Here is a 12,652-nt window from a genome sequence, read left to right as displayed (position 1 = left end):
CCCCAATTTGCATTTGCATCAAAAGAAATATTGTGCACAATTTTTCCTTCCTTTTGTTCACAATATTTGACTCACAGCTGCTGTAAGGCTTCAGGCCACTTTAATTCTCCACTACGGGAGATACTCCGTCCCGGCACTCCCTTCACTCATGCTCTGAGTGCTTCAAACCCTGCAGGCCAGGGCTCCTCAGAGAGCGCTGCGGTCCAGAAGACAGGAAACAGCTTGAGAGAAGCCCAGCAGTCAAGGCTGTGGGAGGGCAGAGGATAGGGTGGGAAAAAGGGGATTTCCTCATGTGGCAGTTTGGACTTTTACGAAAAATGTGCAGTTTATTTATCAGTTCGTTCAACATACTAATAGTGATTAATCAGATGACCTCCTCATGATTGGTCTGACTGAAGGATCAATCTTGTAAATCTCTTTCTCTCTGTATTCAGATCAGTTTAACCCCTTCATGATGAGATGTTTGCGCTCTTTCTGGAACAAGCATGATGAATGATCTGTTCATTGTTATCAAAGTTTGCCCCATGCTGCCTGCACAAGCTTCTACATGTAAACAGCCTTCCCTTTAGATTAAACACCCCCTTCGAACACGCTGTCTGTCCTATAGGCTCCACTCTCATTAGCCTTCATCACAGCCTCGCAGTGAATAATTAACTGAATTATTCAGAGGCTCTGTGATGCTCTGGAGGGGGATCTCTGCTTACTGTGTCTTTAAAGTCGTGCAGAGGGGAGCTCGTACTAAAGAAAGGAGGGGGCTGCTGTTCGCCAGTTGGAGGTGTCTGCCTGTCGCAGCGGCTCGGGGTTGACATTAAGAGGAGCGCGTGCATGCTTTAAACGAGGAGATAGTGCTATAATTTAACAGCATTGATACTCGGATTGAACTGGTTCCAGGCAGATACGCATCACACCGGGGATTCATGGATGGACAGAGAGACATTGCAATCGGAATTAACTTGTCAGCCGGTGAGAGGAATCTCTGGATATAATGGGGAATACGACACCGAAACCTCTAATAGGTGAGACTTGTTATTAACGTGTCATTCACGAGGCTTGAAATGAAGCGGCGTGTGTGTGTGTGTGTGTGTGTGTGTGTGTGTGTGTGTGTGTGTTAGAGCCACAGATACACATGGCTGGTCCTGGTTCCTCCGGTACTTGTGCTCGCGCTGCGTGCAGACGCGCTTCTCATCACGGGGGAGCTGAGCGTGATTCCCAGGGAGCGAGTCCAAAGCAGCGCTCCCGCAACAGCGTTAAAATGCCACTTTTTTTTTTTTTTTTTTTCCACACATAATTTATAATAGCATAATCAGGGATGTAGGCTTGAATAAAAAGCTAGAGTAGGAACATGAAGGGCGAGAAGTGGCTTGTTGATGATAATCGTAATGCAAGCAGGATCATCATCACCAAAAGCCTCTTTGCAACTACTGCCAAAGACGCACGTTAGTTTGATCTGTGAGCATTTAAATCAAGTGTCCTTTTGAACACCTGCTTCCTTGCCACAGTATTAGTGTGTAATCTATTAATTCAGCCAGGAATTATTGTTTTTATATATAATTTTTGTTTTGCCATAAAAACATTGCTTCCTATGAATAGAGTAACTTATTTTTCCCAATAGGAAGTGCAGCATCACAGCAGGAAAGTCACCCATGAATCACAAAAAACAACAGACTAACAACCGACACTGAACAACCGCTAAAAGATAGGACCATACTCTCAATATAATGCCTGTTTAATATCCTGTAGTATCCCCCGGTATCAACACTGTCTTATATAAAGTACAATCTCAAGTGATTGCCTCAGAATTATTCCTGAGATTTGATTGTCAGCTCTAGTTTTTTTTGCATAAAGCTGTCATTATGAGCTCTCAGGCTCGTCACTCTCTGACACCTCAAGCACATTACTTGATAATCAGTTCCCAATACCTCTTTGATTTAATGTCTGTCACTCTCCCACGCCCCCAACAGACCCACTCGGCGGCTAAACGATGTGGTTACTGCCACCAGAGCCAGCTGACGTAGGGGTTTGGACTGAGAACAGTTAGTCACAGGGGAGCAGGAGTCCGATGTTTGCACTGTATGGTTTCTATTAACGTGGAATTAATAGAATATCTGTTTTTACTTGGGCTTTAATTGAGATACGCTAGAATATATTAGGAAGTTTATTTTTATAGGTTTATTTCTCATTGAAAAAGGTCATCTCGCAGGCCGTCGCGTGATGAAGAACTCCTACTAGCAGCTGTGTAGAAGAGATGACACACACTGTTTTTGCCTCACAACTTCTGCAAAAACAAAAAGTGGGACAAAACAGGTCCTTAAATTCCCTCAGATTGTGCAGAGATTAATGCCTCTCAGTGAATGAGATGCAGCATGATGCAGCCTGGAGAAAAGCCTAAAGATGAATAAAGAATAAAGAGCATGATCATCTTGTGGCCAAAGATAACGAATGCACATAATCAGTTTTACATTTCAAATTGCTTCCCTTGGCACGGCACTGTCTTGTGGAGTCTTATGAATTCATGAGACACTTTCCCACAACTCTTAAAGTAATTGAACCATATGGGGGAGCGGGCCTACTGTATGTGGGACCTCTGACTGAGCTTTAGCGTGTTAACCACACATCTGATTAAGGTCACATGATAAAGGTGGAGGCGTTTAATAAACACATAATAAAAGCTTAGCAAGCCTGCAATCAACCATTACCCTGATGAGGAAGATGACGTAGTCTGAGGAGTTTTGCGTAGCTGACATTGACCTCAGAGTCAAGCAAGCTATGACTCCATCAAAGTAAGTGGAAATAGCAAGGCTGTGTTCTCTTTGCGACTCAATATGTCTATTCTTGAGGTCAACAAATGTATTTTGAAACTTGCGTTGTTCACATCATGTTTACTAGTCTTCTTCTTCATAGCTTTATCTGGCAAATTCCTGCATTTGTTGGTGCATTACCGCCACCTGTACATCACAGGAATAGCTTGAAACGATTAGAATGGCTGTGTAGCACGTCAGCCACCAGCACATGTACCTGCATTAGTAAAATAAAGTGAAAGTGCCAAAAACTGCAGTTCCTCAAATGGCCACTTGAGGCTTGCTCCAAAAGCCCATAAAGCCCCATACTGAAAGCTTTACAGCAGAAACTGACTGTATAACTGAATATCTTTGATAGCTTAGCATTTGCTAAACCATTGCTCCTCTGCACATTCACCCACTACTTTAATCTGGCTCCAAAAAACAAACCTGGCGACGATCACAGTGCCCGAACTAACAGCTTCAAAACATAAGTTCTCTAGGGTAGTCATGGTAACTGCATGACCGCCATCATTGGCCCAGCTATTTATTTTTTAATATCATAGACCCACTGATGTTGCTAGGTACGCGTCCTGCGTCTCTGATACATTAAAATCTAAAGGGACGCAGTAAACTCACTATCCATGCATCCCAGAGAAGTACCTCATCTTTCCAATACAGAATGAAGAACAAACTAGTTTTAAAAATAAAGTAATCAGCAAAAGAAACCTGGCTGTCAGAGCACCGCTGTTTCAACCCTCTGCGTATCTCATTGGCGCAGACGAGCACGTCATGCTAATTTAGTCGCTACAACAACAACTAGCCTGTCTCTAGGGATTTCATTTCAACAATTAAGCATACAAACTTAGTAGTGGTTAATAAACATGCTGTGTTCGCGCATGTCGATGATGTTTTACCGTCTGGGGGGACAAGCTGTAGTCAAATAAAATATACTCCAGCATTGGGCTGAGGTGGCATTTAACCGTCGAACCGCAAGGGGTGGTATGTGTTTCACCGCGGTTAGAAAAATTCAGTACCATGACAGCCCTACAGTTCACAAACTAATGGGTAACATCACTACAACTATGTACACTTTTTTAGACTGTCCATTAAGTGCACAAGGCAAACAAAATGCTAACTTATTTTTAAAGTGATTCCACTAATAGAAGCCAAAAACTCCACATGGTGTCATTAAGTGTGGTTCAAATTGTCCAGGACATCACTTTAGGCAAAAAACTAAGTTTAGATAATGAAACAGAGTTGCAACTTTTTGTCAGGAAAAGTTTAAAAATATTGTCAAATAGCTACAGAACATAAGTACATGCTAATAAATGACCATCTTGGTTTTTTCTAACCTCGCTGACGTTCAATTTTCAGGATATGGAATTCTTATGTCTGTGACTCGAGAGCAATGTAAATACACGAGGCACAAACTGGGGCTAACATTGAGCGGCCCCTCCCTGCATGCCCTGTTGTGCTATGCCTTACATCTAATAATGGCCAGTGTCTATGAGTCGTCATTGTAAGTCCTTTAACAGCAGAGCCCCAGTATAACACTCTGTCAGCGAGGGGGTTGATCCCAAGATTTATTGGCTAAACCGTTGACATGTTTTCCTCCACACATTCAAACCAAAGTATATCCTCAAAAGCCAAATTCACAGAGCGGAAAGTAAAGGGGGTACCCGCACAGCATTTGAGACGTTACAGATGTTCTTGCTGCTGCTTCATAGTTTAGAATATAATCAGTGATAATGTCTAATTTAGGAAATGTGCTGTGGAACATTTCACTGAGTTATTGTCTTTACACCAGATCACAGTGAATTTTAAACAGAAATGTAATCACTCTGTGGCCCGGGGCAGAGGAGAAACACCGCCTCGCTTTGAATACTGGATTTCAGCCAGTCTATACCATAAACACTCATCTGCTGTTTAATCTGATTTAACATGAAACTCCAACGATCAATGGAAGCCAAAGATCAGTTTGTCTTGTTTGATTTCTGACCCTTTAAATTTGCTTTTTTCATGGTCACGAAGAAACTCTTTTTCCAAGTGGGACTCTGACTCCTGTGAAGATGGAGATCAAAGATTAAGCGAGCAGTGTGTGATTCATTCTTCTGAAGATAAGTGTTGAGGAATGAAAGGGGCCATTCAGGGTTTGTTTATGCTGTAGGCCAGGGGTGTATGCCCATAAATAAGACGTATTGCGTCTGTTGCCGACTTTCTGTGGATTATTTTAATGCCTCCTCTCTCCTGTGACACTGCTAATATTAGCTCTGCTCCTGTCCATGTTGATTTTACATAAACCAATCGTTTCCCACTGATATATGCTCAAGGGTTTTGTCTGAGCTTACCTTGTTTTTCCTATGATATAAATACTCCATATGGATGTGGTGAGTAGACTGATTTGGGCCAGTCTGCCTTTTTATACTGTAAATGTGGGTTACGTGCTAAAAGGGACTATTTAATGTACTTGTTGAGAGGAGCAGAGAGGCTTCAAAGTGTCAGTGTGGGAAAGGAAGTGTGTGAGACTGTGGCTCCTTAACATAACCGGCCTCTGCCCTCTAAACGAACTGCCATGGACCACTTGCAAACGAGTTATTGTGTGCTGATATGTTTATCCCTGTTTCCAGCAGCTGTCTCAAACGTAGCTGATACGACCCGGGTCGCACTAAAGCAGACCTGCTGTTCACACACCACGTTGCTTTCTTTATACCAACAGATGCGACTCTGCAACAACGCCCGGTGGCCAGCAGGCAATACTACACTCTGCCGAACAATGGGGCCGGCGTGGAGAGGAGAACGTCTGCTCCTCCGGTCAGCGTCAACGTGGAGTCGCCTCGCTTTCATCCCCACGCCAAAGGAAAGAACATCAGGCTTGACGGGCAGCTGCGCCGAGCCACACGCAAAAACAGCTTCTGTAACGGCATCACTTTCAGCCACAGGCCCGTCCACCTCTACGAGAAGGTGTGTGTTCAACCTTTTTACCACCCTCTTTTTCTAGAGATTTAAAGAATCAAAGTAATGTTTTGATTATGTTGTTGATTCAGGTGCGTCTTCGCCTGAGTGGTGTGCACACTGGCTGGAGCGGAGCTCTACGCTTCGGTTTCACCAGTCTGGACCCAGGCGAGCTGGTCACTACAGACATCCCCAAGTACGCCTGCCCAGACCTGGTGACCCGCCCGGGCTACTGGGCCAAAGCTCTGCCAGAGAGGCTGGCCTTGAAGGACAACGTGCTGTCGTTCTGGGCCGATCGCCATGGAAGAGTCTTTTACAGCATCAATGAAGGAGAGCCCATCCTTTTCCACTGTGGGCTCAGCATCGGCTGTCCGCTGTGGGCCATCATAGATATCTACGGAATCACGCAGGAGGTCACGCTGCTGGGTAAGCATCTCATCATGTTACATGAAAGTACTTAATTGTTATTGTTCAGATTGTGGCTGCAGGAGCTGACTCATACTCAAATGGGAAGTGAGACAAACACATTTCACAACAGGCTAGTCACGAATCTGTACACAATCAGTCAGTACCATTTATATGTATAAATAAAGTATAGAGTAATGGGTATTTTTTGTCTGGAATGGACAAAAAAGTCAGCGAGAACGCCGTTTATTTTGACCATCAACCCCGAAACCTCAGGAACTTATTTTTATAGTGTCAACACATTCACAGCTAATTTAAGCAGCTTCCTGACAGTTCAGAGAGCAGCTGTGCAATGAAGCTAATATAGCAGGAGTAGGTAGAAGGGTCTGGGGCTGCTCATGACTCAATGATCCACTATGTGAAAAACTAAGCCAAACATTATCTTGACAACAGAGGAGAACTCACTCTAAACCACTTACTCCTAACCGTCTCCTTTGACTCTCGTTTACTATCACTTTCCCGTGCTTTGTCACTTTCTCCCTCTTCATTTGTTTCCGTCACCCTCTCTCCTGTGGTTCCCTCTCGTACTCGCTGGGTGTGTTTAGCTTCAGTCTGACAGGAGCTATGGCCATGTTTGGTCAATGCGGCAGATCCCAGGAGCTTTGGTGAGGGGCCAGTGCGCTCAACTGCTGCAGCATCACTAGAAATAGTAATAGAGGAATGTATCTGTGGACTACTAGTGCTAGAGTTGTTTATATGTGACCCGTCATATATAGAGATATGCAGCTGTACTGTGAACTCTGGGCATGAAGCTCGGCTGTTTAGAGAGTTAAAGCCACTGGAAACCGAAATCCACAATAGCCTTTTAACAATGGAAAATAGGGTCTTATTTACATAATAATTAGCACCTTAAACGTTTTAGAAATTAGTTTCATGAAATATTGTCATTTAAGTTCCTGTAGACTGTCGTGATATCTGGTTTAAATTTGGAGTGGTTGTACTTGGATGCTATTAATTCCATCATCCATTCATAGGAAAAGTCACACAGCTGCTACACCAGTTGTTAGTGTTGTCTGAGGGCCAAGTGTTGACGGACGCGGTGAGTGTCGACTGCGGGTGTCTAGCTATGGCTGTGTGAGCTTAATGGTTGCAGTTGATGAACTGTTCTCACCAGTGGGTGTTGAGCATCGGTATGGGGAATTTAGTTCTGTAGCACCAGCTAATCTTACAGAGCTAACATTTAGCATTGCATTCATAGTGTTCAAACCAAATAAGGGGAATAGCAGCTAACTTTGCAAGTGTATGCTAAGATATGGTATGGTACGGTACAATACGATACGGTACGATACGGTACGGTACGATACGATAAGATACGAAATGATATGATATGATACAATACAATATGATATGATATGAAAGGATACCATGTAATATAATATGATATGAAACAATACGATACAATATGATATGATATGATATGATATATGACACAATACAATATGAAACGATACGATATGATATGATATATGATACGATACGATACAATATGAAATTACACGATACGATACTGTATGATATGGTACTATGTGATACGATACGATATATGATATATGACACGATACAATATGAAACGACACGATAGAATATGACACGATACGACACGATATGATATATGATACAATACGATACAATACAATATAAAACGACACGATACAATATGATATATGATACGATACGATACAATTCAATATGAAACGACACGATACAATATGACATGATACAATATGATACAATTCAATATGAAACGACACGATACAATATGATATATGATACGATACAATTCAATATGAAACGACACGATACGATACAATAGGATATGATGCGAAACTATACGATACGATACGATACGATATGATATACTCTATAAGACAGAGATTCCTGCCTCAGCCTCTTAATGAAACTCAGCAGTTACGCCGCCTTCATATTTTTACACTAAACCACACAACGGCATAATATTGGTGTACGAGTGTCTGCTTTTACATTACGTTACATATCAGAAAGCAAAGGAGGCTCAACGTTTAAAAAAAACATTGCAAGTTTTACATACACTCACACGGCACAGACGCCATTTCGCCTCTGTTACGCCTCTGTTCTTACCTCAGCTGCTGGCTCAGAGGTGGAACGGTTTCGCCCCAGCATTCTGCCTCTGTGACTTTTACACAGACGCTGAGGCGTAACAGTCCCGTCTTGAACAGGCTGTGTGAAAGGGGCTATTGCCCCCGTAGGAACATTTTACTGACTCGAGTGATGCATATATCAAAGAGTTAATTCACCATTCTGTGCCCAGCTTCAGATGGCTTCTGCTTCCTCCTCTGATTGTGACTCACACAGACAAACATACTGTTTAGGGCTACACCACGTAGATGGTCACATGCAATGATTCGGGCAAATGTCAATCGAAATGTGATCATCCACGCTCATGTAGTCCTAAGAACTGATCTAAGATTATTATGTGTCCTTAATTAGACCCTCGACTGTGAAACCATGTGCATTTGTACTCTTTCAAGCCAAATGCCCCGAGGCTTTACTGTGAGGTAAAGGTAATGTAGGTCAGGTTGGTAAATATGCCGGTGACTGTCAAACACACCGCTGGTTTACAGAGCATATCTCTACACAAAACTAACATTTATTTAACCCCACAACAAACACATTTAATCTTATGTTTCTCATCAGGCAGACACAGTGGGGACATTATTCAAAAATTGCAAAAGGGCATAATGTCATAAATTTAAAGTATTTAATGAGACTATTTGCTGATTGCAGATAAGATCTCATTGCTCTCATTTTCCTCGGTTGAAAAAGAAAAAAACAGGATTAAAGAGAAGGGAATTGAACTTAGCTTCTTACAAACAGATCCCGCAATAAAATGTTTAATTCAGATCCCTGTTTGTCCATCTTCTCCACCACAGAGAGCACGTTTGCAGAGAGTGTGGGATCCAGCTGCCTGAGCGCGGCCCGTCTGAGTGCCTACCTGCCGCAGAGTAGCCACGACTCGGCCAATTACAGCAACAATCAGCTGGAGAACAACCAGGCCGCTGCTGCCAAGATGGCCAACCTCCAGCTCAATAACTACACTCAGATCATCCCCTGCTGCTCCTCCACCTCTTCCTCCTCCTCCTCCTCCACCACACCGTCCTCATCTGCCTCCACTGGATTCAGCGTCCCCAGGGTGGTCCGGGGCCTCCCTTCCCCGCTGGACAATGACTTGCACTTTCACCTGGTCCGCGGCTCCGATGTAATGCTCTCCGCAGACCGCACAGCCGCCTGCATCCACTTCCTGGACAGCAGTCGGACTCTGGTATTCAGTGACCGGCCACTGCACGTGGGAGAGACTTTGTATGTGGAAGTTGGCCACCTGGGCCTGCCGTACTTTGGGGCGCTGTTGTTTGGTTTAACGTCCTGTGACCCGGCGAGTCTACACGCCGGGGACCTGCCGGCAGACCCCGGGGTTCTCCTGGACCGTAAGGAGTACTGGGTGGTGCACCGGGGCTTCCCCATGCCTTGCTCTGGAGACGTGCTCAGCTTCAGTCTGCTGCCCAACGGGGAGGTGCACCACGGGGTGAACGGAGTGGGACGTGGTCGGCTGCTGTGTGTGGACTCCTCTCAGGTTCTGTGGGTCTTTTTCACCCTGCACGGGGCTGTCAACAGACTCAGGATACTTGGTAAGAGGAGTGTGAGGACAGCAACAACTAGAAAGTCTTAAATTTTTGTGAAATTAATGTAATAGAGTCAATTTTTTTTGCTATTTTGTGGAACTCAAAATCCACAAAACAAAAAGAAATCTCCTGCACTCACAAATAAACTTGTCCGCCTAATTATTGTTGGCAAAAACAATGAACACGTTTCAGCAATAAACCTCCATCAGCTTAATACCACTCTCGTAACAATCAGTTAAATTTAAGCCTAAAGTCAGCCGCAAATTAGCTTAGCTTAGCATAAAGACTGGAAAAAGACTGGTGTTGCTTTGCTCGACTGTGTCTTTTCTCTGCACAGTTGCCACACAACCTGAGACTTCAGGAGGCTGAGGGTCATGGACCAAAAAATAGTCTGGCACAAAGCCAGTCATAGAACAATGAACTGTGATATAATGTGTTAAGTAGAGGTGCTGGTATGCAGGTTTTTGTTCTCCATGGACAGAGCCGGGATCATTCTTTCTCCTTGTTTCCAGTCTTTGTGCTAAGCTAAGCTAACTGGCTATATCACCATATTTAATAGACAGAAATGAGAGTGATATTAGTCTTCTTATTATGTCTCCTCAGGAAAGCAAACATAACATTTCTTAATGTTATCATTTTGCTTAATTCCAAAAACTATAAATAGCCCCCAAAAATGGACGCACAATTTAATTATCATCCTTCTATTCTTGAGTCTTCACAGCCCCTCTGATTTATTTTTTCCCAGACTAAAGGAATGCAGCAGAGTCGTTTATGTCTGCATGCGTCTGTTAGAGCAGTGACCTATCTGTCCCGGTCCCACTACTCCCACATGAACTCCCATCAGCTCAGACCCCATTGTTAATGGTTTCTAATCCAACAACACAACACTATCCTCTCAGACACACGGCCCTGGCCCTATGAAACCTCAAGTAATACAAATATGCATATCTAATCTGACTGTTTAGGGCCTGTCAGCTTCTTCAGCAGTTCAAGGACACAGTTCAGTATTCACTTTGTTTGAGTGTAACCTTAAAAGACTCAACATGAATGTATTTATCTGCTGTTTATTCATGTGTATTTATCTTTTTTGACACAGGAACGCTGCAGTCCAGTCCTCCCTCCACATCCCCAAGCACTTCTCAGAGCAGCAGTCCAGATGACAGTGACTCAGACCTGGCGTTCAGCGTCAACAGATCCTCCTCGGCCTCCGAATCCTCTCTGGGTAGGTTCCCAGATGTTGACGTCATGCGTCAACACTACAATGTATATGGAAACAATCACAAGGTCACAGCAGGAGGCTCTGTAGAAGATTGTGACACGAGACGAGTCATGGGAAAGACTTGTTAACTTTAATAGTTTAATAAAGATTTGAATGCACATTGTTCAGTGATGTGTGCATCCCCTAAAACAAGCGTTACATTCAACATGCATTCAATCAAACACATATGTAATAGTAATTATACAGATAAAAGTAGTAAAAAAACAAGTGCATTCAGTGCAGCCTAAGTTTCATATTTCCTTTTTGTTGCACATTTTAAAAATATTTTTGCACATTAAGACTGTAGTAAAAGCTGATTAATGTTTGCTTTTCTTCTCCTCCAGTGACAGCTCCCAGCTCCCCTCTCAGTCCTCCCGTCTCCCCATCCCTCACCGCCTCAGAGCTGCCTCCTGCTGGAAAGAACGGAGAGTGCACCATCTGTTTCGACCAGGAGGTGGACACGGTCATCTACACCTGCGGACACATGTGTCTGTGCAACGACTGCGGCCTGAAGCTGAAGAGACAGATCAACGCCTGCTGTCCGATATGCAGGAGACCAATCAAAGATGTTATAAAGACATATCGGCCGTGATGGCGCAGATGATTAATCATCAGGTGCTGTGACTTTCAGTGCTTAAAGCCACCTGTTTCCCCTTCTCAGGCTTGTTTGGACACAAATCTTGGAGATTAGCCATCCCGGGACATAACTGTGCCTATATTCCTGTTTTATATGGGTGAATGATTTCTGGAGAAAGACTCAGCTGTTGATACACAGAACAAAGAAGAAGCTCATGCTTAACAAATGACATCACACATGAGCTCCTATATTTTGAATATATATTATATTATGAAAGAAGAGTTGAATAATGCGCTCCTGTTTTGTATTTTCCGTGTGACGTCACTAATGTCATGAGCAGAAAATACTGCTGTGAAAATTCAGTCCGTACCGTCATCGTCTTAGATTTACGTGTGCTTCAGCAGAATACGCAGACCGTAGTCTATGAACTCTAGTGCCTTAGATTTGTGTCACTTTGTGTGTCCGAGTAATTATGCTAACAATCCTAGCCATATTTTCAATGTACAGTACTGAAAGCTTGTGGGCGGGGGGAGAAGCACACAGATACAAATGTGTGATCGTAAGTGGAAAGATGTGACTGTATGGTAAAAGTGTGTTCAGTGGTGTGATTAAAGAAAAGTGTATTTGGAAAGTACAAAAGAATCTGGTTTTGCACATCGAGAGATAAAATAAAAGTGGACTAAGTGTGATTCAAAGGGTGTTTCTTCATGAACGAGACGGATACAATTTTACCGAAGTACTGTATTAAACCAACATTAGCAAAACAAAACAAACCAACATTATTTTTTGCCTTTTTAATCAGCATTTAGATGGCATTTAGGTGCAACGTGGCGCAGTGGTTAGTGCTGTTGCCTCACATCTAGAAGGTTCCTGGTTCGAATCCCAGTTTGGACGTTGTGTGCCTTTCTGTATGGGGTTTGAATGTTCTCCCCGTGCATGCGTGGGTTCTCTCCAGGTACTCCAG

At 43.4% G+C, this 12,652-nt stretch overlaps 1 protein-coding gene across 1 annotated transcript; it reads left to right on the top strand.

The window, feature by feature from the left end:
• Positions 1-778: 778 nt before the first annotated feature.
• On the top strand, positions 779-12,370 carry neurl1b (neuralized E3 ubiquitin protein ligase 1B). Its single transcript, XM_069669909.1, has 6 exons — positions 779-1,016; positions 5,497-5,741; positions 5,825-6,158; positions 9,107-9,859; positions 10,950-11,075; positions 11,456-12,370. Exons 1-6 carry the CDS (start codon positions 986-988, stop codon positions 11,701-11,703), a joined length of 1,737 nt encoding a protein of 578 aa, XP_069526010.1. The 5' UTR covers positions 779-985; the 3' UTR covers positions 11,704-12,370.
• Positions 12,371-12,652: the final 282 nt, after the last annotated feature.

The sequence above is a fragment of the Semicossyphus pulcher genome, unplaced genomic scaffold (assembly GCF_022749685.1).
Source record: "Semicossyphus pulcher isolate SPU_LCO1_2020_fin unplaced genomic scaffold, fSemPul1.0.p SCAF_2, whole genome shotgun sequence".
Lineage (NCBI taxonomy): Eukaryota > Metazoa > Chordata > Actinopteri > Labriformes > Labridae > Semicossyphus > Semicossyphus pulcher.
The sequence above is the reverse complement of the archived record's forward strand: the minus strand, read 5'-3'. Positions and strand labels throughout refer to the sequence as shown.

Coding starts and splice junctions, on each gene's coding strand:
- neurl1b (XM_069669909.1), top strand. CDS start 986: ATGGGGAATACGACACCGAAACCTCTAATAG. Junction 1,017..5,496: donor GACACCGAAACCTCTAATAG/GTGAGACTTGTT, acceptor TTATACCAACAG/ATGCGACTCTGCAACAACGC. Junction 6,159..9,106: donor GCAGGAGGTCACGCTGCTGG/GTAAGCATCTCA, acceptor TCTCCACCACAG/AGAGCACGTTTGCAGAGAGT.